Below are 21,806 nucleotides of genomic sequence, written 5' to 3' on the forward strand. Positions count from 1 at the left end.
TGACTTTTCTCTTGGAGGAGACCATTATGTGTTAAACTAGGTTCTTGTTTTCCCTACAACTTTAAAATGTCATGAACTTTCAATAAAACTGTTGTTTTCTGTTTGTTGTTTTGTATAAGTGATTTTCTTTAATTTCAGGAGCTGCCTGCCAATAGTGTGCTTCTGATTTACCTGTCAGCCACTGGCGTTTTCCCCACAGGTCGTTCTGATAGTGAAGGTACAATAAAGGAATGCTCCCTGTCGTGAGCAGGGCTTGAATTCTCTTTATTTTCTACAAGGCGATGGCCCATAGCCCACAGACAATCTCAAGCTTTCTAGAGAGGCTCCCAAATTTGAAACCTGGTCTATTTGCCGAATTGTCAATCTTGTAGATACCCCAGTCTGTTTTATTTGCTGAAATATTATACGGTAAAGTTAAAAAAAATCAGAAAATTCACATACTACATGCATGCCTCTCTAACAGATTTGCTAAAAGCAAACACATATATGTGCATGGAATAACCAAGCCTAATTATCTACTTCACATCGTTGAATTCTTCTGAGCCTTTAGTGTGTTAGGGAATCTGGTCAGCGGCTTCACTGTGGCTGAAAGTCTTGTAGAAATCAGTGCACTTTTGTAACTGTGAAAGTTCAAGTCCTTGACATGATTTTATTTTGTGTGTCCTTTCTTTGGTTTTATGGATTCAATCTGTAGAATATTGGGATGCTATTTTAGAATAAAAACTTGAAGCTGTCCAGAACATGTGAGTCCAGAATATATGAAATTGGTTGAAATAGATGAGTAGCTTGGATGTAAACAAGGCAATTAAATCTTTTCCTGGACAAAAAAAAATTGTTCTTAACATCCTTAACATTTTCCTCCTCATTTGTTTGTTGAAATTTGCATTCCTTTATACAATGCATGTCCCTGCCATCTTCCTTGCATGACCTACAGATCCTCTTTAAGTGTCAAAATGAAAACAAAACAAAATAAATCTCTTTTCATTGCAGTGATTTTTTTAAGGGATAAAATATAAGACTTACTGGTAAAAGTGATGCAAAATCATAAATACTTTAAATTTTTGGTGATAAAGTTAGTACTTTTATTTATAAATAATTATTTCCATATCTTATACACTATTGAATCAGATTTTCTGGGCCCCGCCTAACGTATTGATCTCTTGTTTTACTTTTTTCAAAGTACAGTAGTTACTAACTGAATGGTCCTTTGAGAGAGATTATTCCTAACATCTCACAGTTGCTGTTCCATTTACATAAGAGTTTAACTGATAGAACCAGTGGGAAAAGGCTAATTCCCAAACTGGAATTACAGTGGTTGATGTAATAATAATGATAATGGATTTTTTCCTACACTGGTATTTGGTAATTCTTTTCTTAAAAATGAAGTTTTTGTCAGTGAGAATTTTCAAGTTCCATTCAAAAATTTCCCTACATTTTTACAATTAGTGGCCCTCTTAAAATTACATTTAAGAAATTATTAGGACTTCATTCTGCAACTTTCTTACTTAAATAATTTTGTTGAACTTGAGATTTTAAATTTTGCTTGAAATGAGAAGATCATTTTGAACATCCCAGATCTCCATCTCTTTTTTACCCAGAATAATGGGATGCAGTAGATTCTTGTTTTGTTTTTCATTATAATCTGAAGAACTGATGAAGATGGTCAGATGATCTTTTAAAATATTGGAACAGGCAACATGCTGAAATCATTTCAATGCCACGTTAAACTAAAATGTTAAATTTTCAATTAATAAAAATGTTTTGTAATTATCTTCCATTTGTTTCAATGAAAGATTCACCCAACACCTTTGTGTTTGAACATCAGATCGATGCTACTCTCCAATTGAAGTCTAGGATTCTTCCCTTTCTTTTTATAGGTCCTTATGATTTTGGAGGGGTACTTACTAATAGTAACCGGGATATTATAAATGGAGATGCCATCCACAAACGAAATCAGTCCCACAAGGAAATGCACTGGTATGTATTATAAAAATTATAGTTCTCTCTTATAAAATATTAAGTAAAATGGAATGTTCCCTTAGGCTGCTATTCATAACACTTATTTGGATTCCAACAATATCTCAGGCTCTGACTATCTTAGGCAATTAGAATTGTTAGTTAATATTTATTTTACAATTTTTTATTGAGTATGTATTATATGTCAGGAACTATTCAGTCACTGGAGATCTGTTCATTCAAGTTGGAGGAGACAATAAATATATACATAAATAATAAGTCAGGACATGATGCATGTTAATATCAAAATAAGCTTTTTTAAAATTAATTAATTTTATTTTTGGCTGTGTTGGTTCTTTGTTGCTGCGCGCGGGCTTTACTCTAGTTGCGGCAAGCGGGGCTACTCTTTGTTGCGGTGCGTGGGCTTCTCATTGCAGTGGCTTCTCTTGTTGCGGAGCATAGGCTCTAGGTGCACGGGCTTCAGTAGTTGTGGCACGCAGGCTCAGTAGTTGTGGCTCGCAGGCTCTAGAGTGCAAGCTCAGTAGTTGTGGTGCACGGACTTAGTTCCTCCGCGGCATGTGGGATCTTCCCGGACCAGGGCTTGAACCCGTGTCCCCTGCATTGGCAGGCGGATTCTTAACCACTGTGCCACCAGGGAAGCCCAATATAAGCTTTTTTTTTCCCCCCAATATAAGCTTTTTAATATAAGGTTCTGTTGGTGTGATATAGCAAAAATGAAGTTAGCTGTATGATTTCAAGGAGATTTCATCCATGAAAGTTTGCTCAGTGCATTCACTGGTTGGGTCATTATGGGCTCTAAAATTTCCCTAGCTGAGAGAGAGCAGTCTCATTACAGAGGAAACTGGACTTGCTTGAAACTACATTTCTAATAGCACTTTACATAAAAATATAACTCTTCATATTAAAGAGTGGGGAAGGGAGGTCAGAGGGAAATGTTTCAAATTACATGTATAACAGCTAATGGTCCCCCAAGCCATGTGTTGGTGCTGTAGTTGACCATAGTTGTAAATGATTTATATCAGAAAAACCTGTGTTTGAAATATATTGGGGTTTGATGATATTGCTCATTGACAACATCATTTTGTATATTTACATTTACCTTAATATTTATAAACTACCCACATTGTCCACCAACCATGGGAAAGAGCATGCACATCAAAATTGCAACCTTAAGCAGTGGCTCTCAAATGCATGTGACTGGACTTTAGCCTTCTGTGGGCCACAGTGAATCTGTATCTTTAACAAGCACCCCAGCTGATTCTGATGCACATGTCCAGAGGAAATGTAGATAATAGAAGGCGAGCCCCTGCTTATTGTCTGCAATATTAAGATATAGCTTAAAATAATAAAAATCTTTAAAATGGATATAGATTTTGAAAGATTCATTGAAATAGAAATCTGGTTGTGTTATTACATCTTGTTTTCAGAACATGTTCTTAGGAGGAACTTTTAAATACTAAGTAAGTCCCTAAATGCTGACTTCTGAGATTTTCATGTGTATTTATTAATCCATCTTTAAATATATTAATATATATATTAAATATATAGACTTCTCTTTAGCTTGAATATTCTTGAATAATAATTGTGTCTGAATTTTTTTTTCCAAATAAAACTGTTAACTTGCCTACCCCAGTAAATACAGACTTTTTTGGTCTTTTGCTTAATTAATCTTTGTTTTTCTCCCAGTGCTGTGACAAAAAGGAGGTGTGAGCAGACCAAACTGATGAATAAGATTTCTGAGACTTGGCTGATAGAGTTATACAGTCATTCATTGTTACTCTTATTGTTGTTTTCCCAGCCTTCATCCTGGAGATCTCTATCCCTTCACAAGGAAGCCCCTGTTCATCATTGTGGATTCATCCAATAGTGTTGCGTATAAGGTGAGTTCCATGAGCGCTATTGCACGTTAGACACTATGGCACCACCCTGAGGTAACCAATCTGAACATGTGCCTTTTTATTTTGCTTTATTTTATTTAATTTTACACAATTTGTATTTAGTCTTTCTTTTCTTTTGAGGTTGTGCATGCTAGTCAGGATCTGGTGCTATGAATAGAAACAAGAAGAAAACGCATGAATGGACACTCAGTGGAAAATAATAAATCCTCCTGCAGGAAAAAAAATTCAAGATTCCCAAGATCACTGGTGGGAGGTTTATTTTTGTTATATAACCCAGAATAGTTTTCTTTTATAGAGGTTGAAGTATATGGGAACATTTTATTTTCTAGTTTTCAAACTTTTTCCCCTCTATACACTGAGCTACTATAGTTTAAGTGGAATTTCTATCCCATGCTATAGAGTTATATTCATTGAATATCAACACAAATTGTTTTAGATGCACTTATTATTGTTTTTTTTAATTTGTGACAATAAGTAAAAAAAGATGACCCTGAATTCTGAAATAAGTAACAGGGACTTAATGTGAAAATCCTTTCTTTTATATTTTGCTATTGAAGCAATGGTTTTCAATGATTGTATAAAGAATGGCAGCAGTGAGACACTTTAAAGTTGGATGTTAGAATTCAAACAATAGTAATTTACAGGAAAATGAAAACAGAATTTTTGGAGCCCTTTGTATGTGGTTGGAATATTTCATTAGTGGACAGTATGCTCAGAAATATGCTAGAAACACAGATTTGCCAATTGAAATTATTTCTGTTGTGGGTGTTCATATAATTAGATGGAGAAGCAAACGTTAATAGGTTTATTTCAGGAGAGCAATAGAAATGTCTGGTAGCCAAAAAAGCTGACCCCAAGCATATTTTTCCATCTAATTTTCATGCTTAGTTTCACTTTTTAAAGTTGGAATTCCAAGAGCATCCATCCCACCCTACATTGTTCAGCATGTTTCCTGCTACCCATTTTGTCAAGTTTAACGTTACAACTTTTGATTTTTAGGAAAACTAGCTATGTACTCTCTTAAATTGTGAGTGTGCTGTTGTCATTTTTAATCTTTTTGAGAGGGTGGGAGGCTGCTGAAGGAAAAGGTTTATTGGCTAACCCATTTAAACATATAAAAGCAGAAGAGTCCAGGCATTTTGTGTTTTCACAGAATTCAAAAAAAGTATTCTGTGCCTTTGTCAATGAGAAGGAAACATTTGCTACAGTTTAACGATGTAACAGAATGTGTTGATGCACAGTAAGCAAGTGTATTGCTTACTATGACGTAGCATGCATTGAAAGTATTTTCACAATCTATTAATTTCTCTCAATTTAATTGGACATTATTTGATACCATCTTTTATAATCTCAAGAATATCATTCATGTTATGTACCTGCTATTTCCAGAGTGTCATTTGGATGTAGACTGCGTATTGGATGATGATTTTGAAAAAACACCATTGCGTATAATTGGAATTATGTCTCATGATTTAATTCTAAATTTCAATATCCCAACACCCAGGATAACAGTGGAATAATAGAAAGATTTCTGTGTGTGTTTGGTGTTGATGGCACATGCAGTATCACTCCTCTAAAAAATTAAATTGTCAAGAACATTCTGATCTTTAGAAATGAAATGGGGAGCCCATATGCAGTAGGCAAATAAGACCATGAAGTAGTCTAATTTGATCTTTTAAAAAACTAGTTAATACCTCTGAATCAAGTGTGCAGTTCTCTGTGTTAACATATGAAAGTGTCTGACATTTACTTTTCCCACAAAGCACGTAAAAATTCTTAAACTATCATTTTGCAAGTTTCTAATGAAAAAGAACTGGGTGACATGTATTATTTCTTCAGTACATACTTTGTTATGTCCATTTCATCCATATGAATGTTTTATGAACATATATGTGTTTTCTAAATGTTTCTTCATGTAAATACAAACACTTCATGTTATTTCTTCATTTCAGTATTACTTTTTAATTTTTATGAAAGTAACTCATGCACATAGTTGAAAGCTGTAGTTCTCTTTCTGTGCATCAGAAACATTCAGAGCCCTCTTCACAACCACTTGTACCTGGGTCCCAACTCCTGTGATTCTAATTTGCTTGGCCTGGGGTGGGTCTCAGGTATCAGCATAATTCCCTTGTGTGGTCAGGGTGAGATCTACTCAGCCAGGTTCCACCAGGAGTTACTAACAGCAGCAGTCTCCCGCTCTCATGCCCTACCCCTGTTTGCCTCTTCCCAGAGGCTACCATTTACATCTTTTTTAGTTAATTATTGTGGTATTTAACCATTATTTTTCTAAATCACATGCTGGTATTGATATTTCTTGATTCTTCAGTTTTTTCTTTTTTGTTTTTTGTGGTACGCGGGCCTCTCACTGTTGTGGCCTCTCCCGTTGCGGAGCACAGGCTCCGGACGCGCAGGCTCAGCGGCCATGGCTCACGGGCCCAGCCACTCTGCGGCATGTGGGATCTTCCTGGACCGGGGCACGAACCCGTGTCCCCTGCATCGGCAGGCGGACTCTCAACCACTGCGCCACCAGGGAAGCCCGATTCTTCAGTTTTAAGCAGCATGTATTGATACCCCATTATGGAAGAAAAATTTAACTCTCTTTCCCCTTCCTATCCCCATTTCATATTCATACCTTTTATAACTTTTATCCACACAATAGACATATCATAATTTTGATTCACTGAATATTTAGTGCTTACATTATTATGAGTATACAACGCTTTTAACATCTAAGCCACATAGTAAACTTTTTCTTTTCTATGCAACTTTCTACTTTTCCTGGAGCAAATAATGTTATCTTGCTCCTGGTTTTTTTTTCTGAACTTATCACAGATTCAACCCCAAGCTCCTCACCAATTGCTTAATCTTCTTTCAGGTTGTTCAGATGCATCATTCTCTTAATTTTATCTTTGGGATGAATTCTCTCCCAAAGCCTCTGGACTGGTGCCCTCTACATGTACTGCACAGCTCTCCTCCCTGAATCTCTTTTCATTATTATTCTGGGAATTCTTCATCTCTCTTCTATATTGGAATCCCTGTTTCCTAAATCCTATGTCTTCCTCTTGGACACTCTCATTTACTCTCTCATTTTGGTTTATTCTCTCATTTTACTGTAGCATCTCCAGCAAAATGGAGCTTTCTGAGAAAGGGTGAATATGAGGTAAAATATTTGAAGTCTTGCACTTCTGCAAATGTTTTTGATTTACCATCACACTTAAATGGTAGTTTTGGTATTGATTAGAAATTATTTCCCTTCAAAATTTGGAAGGCATTGTTCCATTGCTTTCTAGCTTCCAGTGTTTCTTAAGAAGTACAAAGCATTCTAATTCTGAGTTCTTTCATGTGACTTGTTTTAAGTCCCTGGAAATATATAGGATCTTCTCTTTGTCTCCAGTGTTTTTCAGCCTCTTAACAGAGTGCCCTGGTCTGGGTTTACTTTTAACCATGGTACTTGGCATGTACTTAGTGAGTCCTTTCAATCTGGAAACTCTGCTCATGTTCTTGAGTTGTTTCAGTGGTTTTCTCCCTTCCATTTTTTCTGTTCTTTCTTTGGAGAATTTTTGTCATTCATATATTGGACCTTCTGGTCTAGTCCTCTGATTTTTTTGCCCTTTATTTTCCATCTTCCAGTCTTTTTGCTCTGTAGGAAATTCCCTTGCCTTTATCTTCTAACCCTTTTATTGAGCTTTTCATTTGTTCTCTAGATTTTTTTTCACAAAGATATAGATGTATCTGTGTGTATGTAAAACATATATACATACACATATATAATTGGTTTTTATCCTGGTTGAAATATCTTCTCTTCCCTTTGAGAATGTCAATGGTCATTTTAAAAATTCTCCCTGCATGGTGTCTCTTTCCTCCATTATGGTTTGTTTCTGGTGTTTTTCCTGAATATGTCATTTTAGAGATTCATAATTTTTGCCTTTCTGCTCAGATATAAGAGTGGAAGCTAGCAAAATGGTTAGAATCTCTGAGGTTGTGGGTAGGGCTTGTCACAGTGAGCTGCTCAGTGTGGCAATCTAGCTGGGCCATTTAGTTGGGTAATCTCTGATGTCAGTGTCTTTAGGTCTTCGTGGTCTAGTCATGTTCACTGGAGCAAGTTCAGCTGTTCTGCCCAGAATGTAAAGGTCTATCAGCGTTATGCTATGTTTTCCCTGAAGTCCGTGTGTTTTTGTTTTTTAATATAAATTTATTTATTTATTATTTATTTTTGGCTGTGTCGGGTCTTCGTTGCTGCATGTGGGCTTTCTCTAGTTGCGGCGAGCAGGGGCTACTCTTCGTTGTGGTGTGCGGGCTTCTCATTGCCATGGCTTCTCTTGTTGTGGAGCACGGACTCTAGGCGCTCAGGCTTCAGTAGGTGTGGCGCACGGGCTTAGTTGCTCCATGGCGTGTGGGATCTTCCCAGACCAGGGCTCGAACCCGTGTCCCCTGCATTGGCAGGTGGATTCTTTTTTTTTTTTTTTTTGCATTATGCGGGCCTCTCACTGCTGTGGCCCCTCCCGCTGCGGAGCACAGGCTCCAGACGCGCAGGCTCAGCGGCCATGGCTCACGGGCCCAGGCGCTCCGCGGCATGCGGGATCCTCCCAGACCGGGGCACGAACCCGTGTCCCCTGCATCAGCAGGCCGACTCCCAACCACTGCACCACCAGGGAAGCCCCAGGCAGGTGGATTCTTAACCACTGCACCACCAGGGAAGTCCCCTGTTTGTGTTTGTATCTGCATATACGTGTACCTTTATGTACCCAGTGCTTCATACTTAAAAGATTCTCAATAAATATATGTTGAATGATTAAATGAAGGTAGTCACCATTATCCTTATTTTATAGTTGTGGTAACTGCTCTTGGAGGTTAAGTATCTTGCCTAATTGATTCCAGCAGTGTTTCTCATTCCAAAGCCCAAGCTGTTTCTACATTTAGAAAAAGAGGAGCTTTTCATGCTAGTCTGAGCCTCATTTCAGAAGAGAGGAATTAAAATGCCGAGATCTGTAACATAACAAGTATGGCTCACATTTTGGCTCTCAAATTTCCATCAGGGAATAGGCTTTATCTGTAGTAATGTAGTACTAGTGGGGTTAAAAAAAACACAAACCTGTCATTTTGGGCAACACTTCTTTGAATTCTGCTTTTTTTTTCTTTGGAAGAAGAAAATCCTTTGGGTATTTAATTATATATGACAGAGATGGATCCCTGCCAGTAAACATGACTTACACATTTGTCAAAACAGTCATATTTATCTAAACAGCCTTGTCCTAAAGTGTTTGACTGATGACTGTAGATTGCTGTGGTCTGGGAAGGCATTCACCTTCATAACAAAATTACCTAAGAGCTCTTCTGACAGTCAGCCTCACTCACTCCATTTCCTTCTTGCTACTTTGAAAGACCGTCTCTTTGCTTTTGGCGTTCTGCAGTTATCTAGGTTTTGTTTCTTTATATTTAACCTATTGGGAGTTGCTGGACTTCTCGAATCTGTAGGTTAGAGTTTTTCATTATTGCTGGAAAATTCTCAGCCATTATCTCTTCAAATCTTGGCTGTGCTGCAGATCCTCTCTCATCTCTTTCTGGAACTCTGATTTTACATACATCATTCTCATTGTGTCTTCCATGTCTCTTGACCTCTCTTCTATATTTTCCATCTTTTTGTTTCTCTGGCTGAGATTTGGATAATTTCTTCTGATCTGGCTTTCAGTTCACAAATTCTTTTCTTCAGCTGTGACTAACTCGTTATTAAACCCATTTATTGATTTTTATATTAGTTGTGGTATTTTTCATTTCAGGAAGTTCTGTTCGGTTCTTTTTCAAATAATTCATTGCCCTTTTTGTAATTCCCTATTTTCTGTTTTCAAGTTTGTTCTTTATTTCTTTAAACTTAATAAGCATACTTACTATATTATTTATTATCTATCTGGTAATTCTTACACCTGAAATCTGCTTTTGCTGCTTAAAGACACCCTTTGCTATTTTTGTATCCCTGTATACTTGATTATCTTTGATTAGATTCTTCTTGTTATCCTTAGATTCTTCTTGTTATCCTTAAAATTATCTGTGGGAAATTCACTGAGCCCTAGAATGATGGTACTTTCATCCAGAGAGGGTCTGCATTTGCTTCTGCTAGACACCTAGAGGCACTGCCATTTGGGGACCATGTGTTTGGGATTACCTAGGTGGTATGAATCTGGGCTACAAACATGCAAGAGGGCTGGCTTACAGTTACAACCATCAGGACTGTTTGGTTCGTTTGTTTGTTTGCTCTGTCTCTGCTCTGCTCAGCACCAAGAAAATTTTCCTGTGGTCCCCCGAGGCATGGTTTGGGCAGGAAGGTATGAAATTTGGTTTTGGTTCATCCTTACAGTAAGGGTGTAGCCCTTTGGGATTCCAATTTAGCAGGGCCAGTTTTCTGTTAGACTCCATCTTAGGCAGACCCTGAGCTCTGACTGCTGTCCCCTTCTCTGCATAAGGCCTTTAAAACCTAAATGCAAGTGGCTCGATTGATTGCCTCAGGGCAAAGGAGGCCTGGCGTCAGCTGATTTTCTCAGTCTCCTCTCCTGGTTTTGCCTCTTCTCTCTGACCTGTCACTGAAGTGCCCCCAGGCTCCGTCCTTTTTCCTCTTCTTTTCCAGCTACAACAGACTGCCACTGATGCCCTTACATAATTTCATGACTAATTACTATCTCTATCCTGACACTTTCCACATTTATATCTCCAGCCCAGACCTTTCTCAGTTACTCCAGACTTGAATATAATCTACCTACTCTACATCTCTATTTGGTGATTCTCATAGAGATTGCAAAGCTAACATGCCCAGGACAGAATTTCTAGACCTCTTCCAGGTCCAGCTCTCCCCATGTCAGTTAATGACTATTGTGCTTTTATAGTTGCCCTAGCCCAAATCCTTAGTTTCATTCTGGACTCTTCTTTCCCTCACACCCACATCCATTTCAGAATATTTTATTGGTTATAACTAATATATCCAGAATCTTACCACCTCTGCCGCCACCATCCTGGTCCATTCTACCATCATCTCTCCCCTGAATTATTGCAGTAGGTTCCTAACTAGGCTTCCTCCTTCTGCCCTTGCTTTCCTACAGGGTGTGGCTGTAAGTCAGATTATGTCACTTATCTACTCAAAATCTCCGAAGGCTCCTCATCTCACTCAGAGTAAAGGCTTCATGTTTTCTGCCCTCACACGGCTCCTCCCCACCTCAAATGCATCTCTGATCTCTTGCTGGTCTCCCTATCACTCAGTTCTCTTCAGCCACACTGACCTTGCTGTTCTTCAAACATACCTGGTAGTCTCCTGCTTAGGATCTTTGTGTTGTGTTCCCCCAGGCTTGAATCCTCTTCCAAAGATACCCACATTGTTTTCCAGGTGTTTAATCAGCTGAAGCCTCTTCAGAGAGTTCTCCCTAATTGCCCTATTTAAAATTATATGCCTCCCCAATACTCTTTATCCAGTTTTCTTACTTTATTTTTCTTATAATCATAAGTTAGCTTCTATATAATGCCATGCACTATTCTAACACATTTAATCCTCACAACGCAACGTGTTACTTTTATTATCCCCATTTTACTGATAAAACCAAGGCAAAAGGTGGCTGATTTGGGATTTAAATACAGTCTGATTATAAATCTTTCTGTGCTGCTAACTACTTTATTCTGTCTTTCCATATGTAGCACTTGTCAGCTTCTGTAATATTATATAACTTCTTTATTTGTTTACTGTGGGTCTCTACCTGCCACCTCCACCCCCATCTAAATATCAACTCCAGGAAGACAGGTTTAGGTTTTTTTAATCAGTTTTTTTTTTCTTAACTACAGTATCCCTAGCACCTAGAACAGTGTCTAGTTTGTAGGTTCAATGAATATCTATTGAAGAAAGATTTATTTATTTATTTATTTTTGGCTGCGTTGGGTTTTTGTTGCTGCACGTGGGCTTTCTCTAGTTGTGGTGAGCCGAGGCTACTTTTTGTTGAGGTACATGGGCTTCTCATTGTGGTGGCTTCTCGTTGTGGAGCACGGGCTCTAGGCACGTGGGCTTCAGTAGTTGTGGCGTGCGGGCTCAGTAGTTGTGGCTCACGGGCTCTAGAGCACAAGCTCAGTAATTATGGCACATGAGCTTAGTTGCTCCGCAGCATGTGGGATCTTCCCGGACCAGGGCTCGAACCCGTGTCCCCTGCATTGGCAGGCCACTGCGCCACCAGGGAAGTCCCTAAAGTTGTAAGATGTTTTAAAGTCTCAGTTAAATGGACAATTTCCTGGGAAAAAAATATCTAATGGCTACAAGAAGGGAAATCCGAAAGCCCAATCACAGGGTATGAAATAGTATGAGGGAAGTGATCAAAGTTATCTCCATTAAAAAAAGGCTCTAGCCTTTTTGAGTTCACCAATAAATTATTTTAAACTTTTATAATCTGCACAATTCCAGAGCAATGGAAAATATCAGAAATATCCAATTCATTCTATAACAGGCCACAAGACATTTATATGACCTTGAGCATTTCCTTGGTCTTTTCTGAGACTCTTTTTCCTTCTCTGTAATAATTTTATAGGATTGTTAAGATTATGGGTTAGGAGCTAAGAATCCTAGGATAGTCCCTGGAAAATAGTTAGCACTCAGTAAATGTTAGGAATCATTATGATAATGATACTATTTCAAGACAAAAATAGCACATATAAAAAACTCTATCCCAGATTAGTTTATAATTATATATTAGAAAATTTTAAATAAAATGCTAATAAATAGACCTACTAATAGAATAATCTATCTGAATAATGCATGAAGGTTCCATATATGAAAATCAATCAATATTGTATTCCCTGTTACCCTTCACCCATTTTTCTGTTAGGACAGTGGTCTTTTTCTTATGGATTTGGAAAAGCTCTTTCTATATTAAGGAGATTAATCCTTTGTAATGTGAGTTGCAGATATTTTTCCCCAATTCATCATCTAGCTTTTGATTTAGTTCATGCTGTATTTTTTATTTTTGTAACTGGGTTTATTAATCTTAATTATAATAGTTAGGAAGATCTTCTAGATGACAAAAATAACCCTTATTTTCTTTTTTTTTTTTTTTTTTGCGGTACGCGGGCCTCTCACTGCTGTGGCCTCTCCCGTTGCGGAGCACAGGCTTCAGATGCGCAGGCTCAGCGGCCATGGCTCACGGGCCTAGCCGCTCCGCGGCATGTGGGATCTTCCCGGACTGGGGCACGAACCCGTGTCCCCTGCATTGGCAGGCGGACTCGCAACCACTGCGCCACCAGGGAAGCCCAACCCTTATTTTCTTTCAGCACTGTTATTGTTTAATTTTTTTACATTTAAATCAGATATATTTGAAATTCATCCTAGGTTTTGGTATGAAGTATGGAGCCAACTTTTTTTCTAGATAGCTATCAGTTTTTCCTGCCAATTCCAACCATCATCTTTATCATATATCCTTAAGCCCTGTCTATTTTGGGGTCTAATTCTAGATTCTTCATTTTCTTGCATTGGTTTTCTGCCTCCTCTTATGCTGTGGCACATATTTCTAATTACTGAGGCTTTGAAGTATGTTTTGGTGTCTGATAAGTCTAGTTCCCCCTCTTTGCTCTTCTTTTTCAGAGTTTTCCTGGCTAATATACCTTATCTGTATGCACTTTAGAATTTCTTTCAGTTGCAGGGGAAAAAAGTCCGTGGCCGTTTTTGTTGAGGTTGGTTTAAATTTTAATAAATTATTGAAATGACATCTTTAGAATGGATTCCCCTCTGAGAACACAATATAGCTTTCCATTTGTTCAAGTCTTCATTTTTATCATTCAGGAGTATTTTTTAGTTATTTTTGTTTTTTTCACTTCTTATTAAGTTTACTCCTAGGAGTTTTCTTTCTTGTTTTACCAAACAGTCTATGATTTTACTTCCCATGTAGATCTGCCTTTAGGGAAAGGATATTCTTAATCATGCAAAGAGTAGTGAGTGTCAGTTTAATTCTCACCGTAAATTAACACATTCACATTCTGGTTTTATACATCATTCTGTATGAGCAATTAATATGATTCACAATGAGAGATAAATCCAGTCTTCACATACCAGTAAGTCAGGTTTTAGAGCCTGTGAGGCTGAGAGCCAGATCATAGATCTTGGCAAATTTACCCTTGTAAATATTAGTGTATGTTGCCCAATAGAGCAACCTCTTTTTTTTTTTTTTTTTTTTTTTGCGGTACGCGGGCCTCTCACTATTGTGGCCTCTCCCGTTGCGGAGCACAGGCTCCAGACGCGCAGGCCCAGCGGCCATGGCTCACGGGCCGAGCTGCTCCGCGGCATGTGGGATCTTCCCGGACCGGGGCACAAACCCGTGTCCCCTGCATCGACAGGCGGACTCTCAACCACTGCGCCACCAGGGAAGCCCCTAGAGCAACCTCTTGATAAACAGCCAGATGCCCTCTCCCTGTGACACTTCAACCATGTGTGTGCCTTTACTTTAAAAATCAATAGCTCACTTAATAAACTTCACCACTTTAAGAAAACCTGTTATGCATGTTAGTTAAACTTGAATGACAGTCTTTTCAGCTGTTACTGATGTTTCTGCATCTGTTTATAAGTTAAAGGACCCAATCTATACACTAATGATATGCTTTGGAAAATTACTATCATTGGTCAAATCTTTAATGAAAGTTTTAAATTCTTATATATTACAGAATTTCACAAACTTATTTGGACAGCCACTAGTCTGCTTGCTTTCTCCTACAGCATATCCAAAAGCTTTACAAGGTATGTTCTGTCATTCCCTGTTGTATCCGTAGGTTGCAAATAAACTTATGTCTACATTTTGAATAATCCTGCTCTGATCTTTGTCTCCCCCACCTATAGTGGTCAGTTGTGGATTTATAGTGTTTAATGTAGCAAGTGTCAGTCTGAAATAAACCCCGAAGTCTTGCCAACAACCAGAATTCTTTAATGGGCTAACTGTTAGGCCTTGAGATAATTCTAAAAGAAATGATAAATCATCCCTGAGAAAAGAGTGGTTTTGGTCCCTTGCTACTGGGGAGCTCATGATTTGTGAATTTTAAAATTTGTGTTGCAGGTGTGCTGGTCGTCATCCATATAGCATGACTTCCTCCAGCTCTGGCTACATATTTTAAGTATCTTTTAAGACAGTGAGATTTCTGGTCTAGAACACTTCTCAATCTATGCCTAAGTGTTAGAATAACCTAACTGGCACAACTTAAAGGGTGTCTTTTATTCACATTTTTACCTCGCATTTTTAAAATAAAAGAACTGGGCTTCCCTGGTGGCGCAGTGGTTGAGAGTCCGCCTGCCGATGCAGGGGACACGGGTTCGTGCCCCGGTCCGGGAGGATCCCACATGCCGCGGAGCGGCTGGGCCCGTGAGCCATGGCCACTGAGCCTGTGCGTCCGGAGCCTGTGCTCCGCAACGGGAGAGGTCACAACAGTGAGAGGCCCGTGTACAGCAAAAAAATAAAAATAAAAATAAAAATAATAAAATAAAATAAAATAAAAGAACCTCTTCTCAGGGTGCCAGAGAGACAGGTCAGTGTTTTTGCCTTTTCTCAGGTGGCTGAGAAATGAAAAACTTTTTGTCTTTAATAATTTGTCCTCAGTAAGCAACACATAAAATCTAATCTAATTCCCAGTCATTAAGCTAGGTAAAATACTAAACAAACCTTAATCCTGTTTTAGCAGTACTTGTCACTGTTTCACTATCTCCCTAACTGTGAATAGTGCTGATGTCTCTCTGTGGGAGATGGCATTTTACTGCTACTTCCCAGCCAGAAGTCCTGTCTGCTGACATAGTTTGACACAGGAAGTGATGGTCAGCATTTGAATGCCCGAGAGAAGCTGGAGACTTTTCACCGTTGTTTTAAGGTAAGTTCTGCTATTTAACAGGGAAAAACATGTAGAAATACTAAGTTCATGTATCTAAAAGGCAAATCACTAAGGGATAGAACTTACCTTCAAACAACGGTAAAGCTCTCCTGCTTTGAGGACTTTGTTAACCTGTTTCTTATCACTTTTGGAGACATGTAACCCCTTCTAATCGCGAGTACTTTTTGCTATCAAATTTTCCTATCAAGATGCAGCTTTATTTTAAATTGCATGGACCTGATGGGTTAATACCACAATTATTTAATCTGAAAGGTTTTATTGTGAAGAGGGTAAAAACACAGACTCTGGAGGCAAACTGATTGTGTTTGAATCCCAACTCAGCCACTTACCAGCTGTGTGACCTTGGGAAGTTACTTAGCCATTCTGTGCCTCAGTTTCTTTCCTATCAAATGGAGATAATAATAATACCTACCTCATTAAATAATTCTGGGTACACAGTAAGTATTCAATATGTGCTAACTATTGTTATTAATATGATTAATTGAAATATATGTCCTTAACATTTTTTAGTCCAGTATCCTATTTTTTGTGCTGTAAAACTTAGACCTCTAATCCCTTAAATGTGTCCCATCTGGACACAAAACTAGCAGATACCTAAGTATTTGGAATGTCAGATTACATCCCTGCACCTCTGGTATCTGAATTCTGCAGTTATCTCTTTAACCAAGAGTCACTTCATTCATTCAACAAGCATTTATTCCACATTTATTTATCAGGTGCTGTGCTAGGTAGAAGATATAGACAACCTAACTGGCAATTACTGTAGGTGCTCTGAGGGTTTCACAGGAGGAAGCACATGTAAGGTGAACTCCTGACCAGCCCTTGAGAGTTAAGAAAGTAGATGAAATGATGTCTAAAGTTGAGTTGAAGGATACGTAGAATTAGATGGGGGTGGGAAATGGTTGAATAAGAGTGTTCTAGCAGAGAAAAAGCATGCGAGCATGTGAAGAATGAATTGGGGAGGAGCTTTGATGGAAATGGGGAGATGATGTTGGCCAGAGTGAGGACAGTGGCTGGTTAGCTGGAGATAATAATCCTGGAGAACCAGTAGGACTTGATGGACTGGATGAGAGGGAATCAGGGAGAGGAAGGAAGCAGGGATGGACTGCCAGGTGTCTGGCTGAGGTGCCGGTAGAAGTGATAATCCTGGATAAGAAGCAGATTTGTAGGAGAACAACAGGGGAAAGAATCTACTGACAAGTTTTGATATGTTGAGTTTGAGGTTACCTTTGAGAGTTAGGTTGAGTATAGTAGTGTGGAGCTCCTCTGTCCAATAGAAATATAATGGGAGTCACACATGTGATTCTAAGTTTTCTAGTAGCCACATTTTTTTTAAGGTAGAAACAAACAGGTGAAATGAGTGTTAATGAGACATTTATATTTTATAATTCACAGTTTGTCTCAATTTGGACTCATCACTTTTGAAGTGTGTCTGGTGGCTACTGTAGGACAGTGCCGTTCTGGACCTAAGGAGCTTATTTAGGCTGCAGATAGGGAACTGGGAATTAATATGCATATAAATGATAACTGAAATTTGTGCATAGGTGAGATCAACAATGTGTAGAAAGAAAATACTGATATTTAAGGGATAGGAAGAGAAAGAGCAACTAACAAAGGAGAATGAAAGAGATTGGCAGTTCTAGTGCTTCTCAGAGGGTTCCATTAGGAGCTGCCCATGATCCAGCACTTGCCATATTTGCATGGAAATTGTTAGTTGGAGGGGAAAAAAAAGCAAAGAAACATGTTCATTTTCCGTTTCTCTTAAGTTTACAAGACTCTATCTTAAGTTTTTTTCAGCAGAAAGCAATGTACCTGGGATATGTTTTTGTAGTTCCAAGCCGAATGTACTTTGTTGAATTATACTTTAATGATACAGCTTTAATTTTATACATTGTCAGTACATTAAAGTGTTCCTCAAATGCCTCTCTTTTGCAGAACTGTTGTCTATATATATAACATGTTTGTTATTACAGATCAATCTCAACGAGGTAGCCTCTTCACTCTCTTTTTGAACAATCCTCTAATGGCCTTCCTATTTGTCTCTGGATTGTCAAGCATGCGTAGAGGCCTATGGGAAAAGTGTCAAGAATATCTTCGAAAAATCAACCGCGATATTGCCCAGCTACTGACCCATTCACGTTCAATAGGTACCCTACTAATCTAACTGCACACTTAACAGAATGTACTATAATGGTTTAAAATTGTTTAAATTGTTTGAATTTATAAAGGTATTTGTTGAAGGCAGGAAAGTTGAGAAGGTTTTCCTGAACATTTCTTGCCTTTTGAAATGTATTTCCCACTTAAGTATCCTTTTACTGTCACTTTTCTCCTCCCTACAGATCAGGCATTTCTCCAGTTTTTTGGAGATGAATTTCTTCGCTTGCTTCTCACAAGATTTATCTTTTGTTCAGCCACCATGAGGATGCACAAGATTTTTCGGGTAGGCAAAGAATATCATTAAAGATCAATTTTGCCATTTTAGGTATTTAAGAGTCATATATTATATTTCACTTGTATTAAATAAACTTTGACTAGATCCAATATAATATTCACATATTAATATGTAAGGTATAAAGATGAACAATCTAAGGCACATCTGAGTAGCTACCACCCAGTTTAAGAAGCAGAAAGTTTTCATTACCTTTGAGGCCCCTCTGTGGGTCCTCCCTGATCCTGTCTCCCCTCTTTAGTTTTTTTTTTTTTTTTGCGGTACGCGGGCCTCTCACTGCTGTGGCCTCTCCCGTTGCGGAGCACAGGCTCCAGACGCGCAGGCTCAGCGGCCATGGCTCACGGGCCCAGCCGCTCCACGGCATGTGGGATCCTCCCGGACCTGGGCACAAACCCACGTCCCCTGCATCGGCAGGCGGACTCTCAACCACTGCGCCACCAGGGAAGCCCCCCTCTTTAGTTTTAATGAAACGAAAACCCTAAATTTTATAATTGTCATTTGCTTTACTTTATAGTTGTGTCACATATTTTTGTGTTCCTACACAACATGTTCATGGATCCATATTGTATGTATTCTTCTACATCTTGCTTTTTGACTCACTGTTACATTCCTGAGATTGAGCCATGTTGATGACTGACTGTAGCTTTCATTCATCCGTTTTCACTGCTATATAGGATTCAGTTGTTTGACTATACATCCCAAATTACTCATTATCTACTGATAATGGCCATTTGGGTTGTTTCTGGTTTGTTATTATTATAAACGATGCCACTGTGAAATCTTCCATCAGTTACCTGGCGCACATATGTAAGATTTTCTCTGCCGAACATACTAGTAGTGGACTGTAGGGTCAGACACTATAGACGTATTCAGCCTTACTAGTTAAAGCCCTGGTTATACCAGTTTACGCTTGCAGTCGCTGTGTGTAAGCGTTGCTATTGGTCTAATCCTTGTCAACACTTGTTGCTCTCATTCTTTGTGTTTCATGTGAATCTGGTGGGTGTAAGTAGTAGCTCATTGTGGTTTCAAATGTCATTTCTGGGATTACTCTTGAGGTTGAACAACTTTTCATATGTGTTACTCTGTGTTCTTCTTTATGAAGAGTATGTTCAAGTCTTTGGTCTGTTTTGCTCTAAGTAGTTTGTTTCTTTCTGTGTATTCATGTAACTATGTAACACTCTTCAGTGAGGTTTTAAAAAACGTAGCCATTTTTCACTTCTTATAAGTAACATTTGGTTCTTTTTCAAATATGCTTAAATATTTTCAAAAGTCTTTTACCATTTTTAGTTTTAAAATATAATATTTTTTCCATTTTATGACTATAATTTTAAAATGTGAAAGAGTTGTGCAGTGAATACCCATATACACACTAGCTGGATTCTGTAGTTAACATTTTGGTATATTTGCTTTCTCACATATTTGTCCATTTATCCATCTCTCTTTTCAATCATCAGTTCATCTCAGTTTTTGATGCATTTTGAAGTAAACTGTGGACTTCACCCCTCAACACTTCATCATGCATATAAATAACTGAAATTTATATTTATTTACTTACTTCTTTTTTTAATGTAAAGTTTACATACAGTGAAATGCACAGAACTAAAGTCTACCATTAGATGAGTTTTGACAAATACATACTCCTTTGTAACTCAAACCCCAATTAGTAATACAACATAGCATCATTCCAGAAAATTTTCTCCACACCCTTCTCCAGTCAGTCCACTACCCATTATCCCAGAGACAATGCTCTTTTTATTATTTTCACTACAGATTAATGTCACCTATTCATGAACTTGAATTATACAGTGTAAACCTTATTTGATCAAGCATATTCTTAAGATTCATCTGTGTTATTTCATGTAGAAGTAACTCATTCCTTTTGAGTAGTTCCATTTTCTGAATATATCACAGTTTATTTAGGCCTTCTCTTTTTTTTTTTTGACTTCGTCAGGTCTTAGTTGTGGCACGCGGGACCTTTGTTGAGGTGTGCAGGATCTTTCGTTGTGGCACACAGGCTTCTCTCTGGTTGTGGCATGTGGGCTTCTCTCTAGTTGTGGTGCACGGGCTCCAGAGTGCATGGGCTCTGTAGTTTGCAGCGTGAGAGCTCTCTCATTGAGGCCCGTGGGCTCAATAGTTGTGGCGCGTGGGCTTAGTTGCCCCGCGGCATGTGGGATCTTAGATCCCCGACCAGGGATCGAACCCACGTCCCCCGCATCAGAAAGTGGATTCTTTACCACTGGACCATGAGGGAAGTCCCCTTGGGTCTTCTCTTTTTAATGAACACTTGGGCAGTTTTAAACTTTTGACTATTATAGATAAAGTGACCATGAACATTCCTATGCAATTCTTTTCCAGACTTACGTTTTGAATTTTCTTGATCACAGAGTAGGTATGTCTTTAGTCTTATAAGAAACTGCCAGACTTTTTCTCAAAGTAGTTGTGTCATTTTCTGTTCCCAGCAACTGCATGTGAAAGTTGCTCTACATCCTTGCCAACACATAGTGTTGTCAGTCTTAAATTGTAACCAGTCTATTGGATTTATAGTGGTATCTCATTGTATTGGTTGGCCAAAAAGTTCATTCGAACCTTTTGGCCAACCCATAGTTTCAATTTGCATTTCACTGATGAATGAGGATATTGGACATCTTTTCATGTGCTTGTTAGCTGCATCTTATCCCATTCTGTTGGCTTTCCTTTTCGTTTTCTTAACAGTGGCTTTTGAAGACTAAACTTTTAAAATTTTGATGAAGTTTGAACGAATCAGTTTTTTTTTCTTTTGTGGTGTGTTTTATCTAAGAAATCTCTGCCTATCCCAAAGTCACAAAGATTCTAGGAGTTTATAGTCTTAGCTTTTACATTTAGTTCTATGATATGAGTTAACTTTTGTTTACAGTGTGAAGTAAGGGTTAAAATTTCTTTTCAATACGGGTATGAAATTGTTCTAGTATCTCTTGTTGAAAAGCTTATCCTTTTCTCATTGAGTTACTTTTGTTATTTTTTGAAAATCAGTCAACCATATATGTATAGGGATATTTCTAGACTCTAAATTCTGTTCCATTGACTGAATAGCATTTTTCTCTAATATGCTGCTGCCTTGATAATTGTAGCTTTATAATAAGTCTTGAAATCTTTGTAGTGTGAGCCCCCCCTGCCATTGCCAAAATGTTTTATGTGTTTTAATAGTTCTAGAAGATCCTTTGCATATCTATGTGAATTTTATATTTTGATTGGGATTGCATTTAAATCTATATAATCAATCTGTGGAGTGTTGTATTTTAATAATATTGAGTCTTCCAATGAATTAATATGATATATCTCCCCATTTATTTAGGTCTTCTTTAGTTTCTCTCACCAATATTTTGTGGTTCTCATCATACAGGTCTTACATGTGTCTTATTAAATTTATCCCAAAGTATTTCGTTTTGATGATTTGTAAATAAAATTATATTTTTTATTTCATTTTCCAATTATTTGTTGCTGATACATAGAAACAAATGTTTTTATGTATTATCAGCGAATAATGTTTTCTAAATTAACCTGTGGGACTTCCCTGGTGGTCCAGTGGTTAGGACTTCGCATTCCAATGCAGGGGGTGCAGGTTC

At 38.1% G+C, this 21,806-nt stretch overlaps 1 protein-coding gene across 1 annotated transcript in view; it reads left to right on the top strand.

Annotated features, from left to right (window-relative positions):
* Positions 1–21,806, top strand: part of SCAI (suppressor of cancer cell invasion) — a gene marked incomplete at both ends in the record, with an annotated part of 105,355 nt that overhangs the window by 77,267 nt on the left and 6,282 nt on the right. Inside the window, 6 exons of the mRNA XM_079706403.1 lie at positions 139–217; positions 1,878–1,977; positions 3,776–3,857; positions 14,547–14,619; positions 17,729–17,902; positions 18,095–18,195. Coding sequence (XP_079562529.1) covers positions 139–217; positions 1,878–1,977; positions 3,776–3,857; positions 14,547–14,619; positions 17,729–17,902; positions 18,095–18,195 — 609 coding nt within the window. The remainder of the gene's footprint in view (positions 1–138; positions 218–1,877; positions 1,978–3,775; positions 3,858–14,546; positions 14,620–17,728; positions 17,903–18,094; positions 18,196–21,806) is intronic.

Source organism: Hyperoodon ampullatus (genome assembly GCF_949752795.1).
Source record: "Hyperoodon ampullatus genome assembly, chromosome: 6".
Classification (NCBI taxonomy): domain Eukaryota; kingdom Metazoa; phylum Chordata; class Mammalia; order Artiodactyla; family Ziphiidae; genus Hyperoodon; species Hyperoodon ampullatus.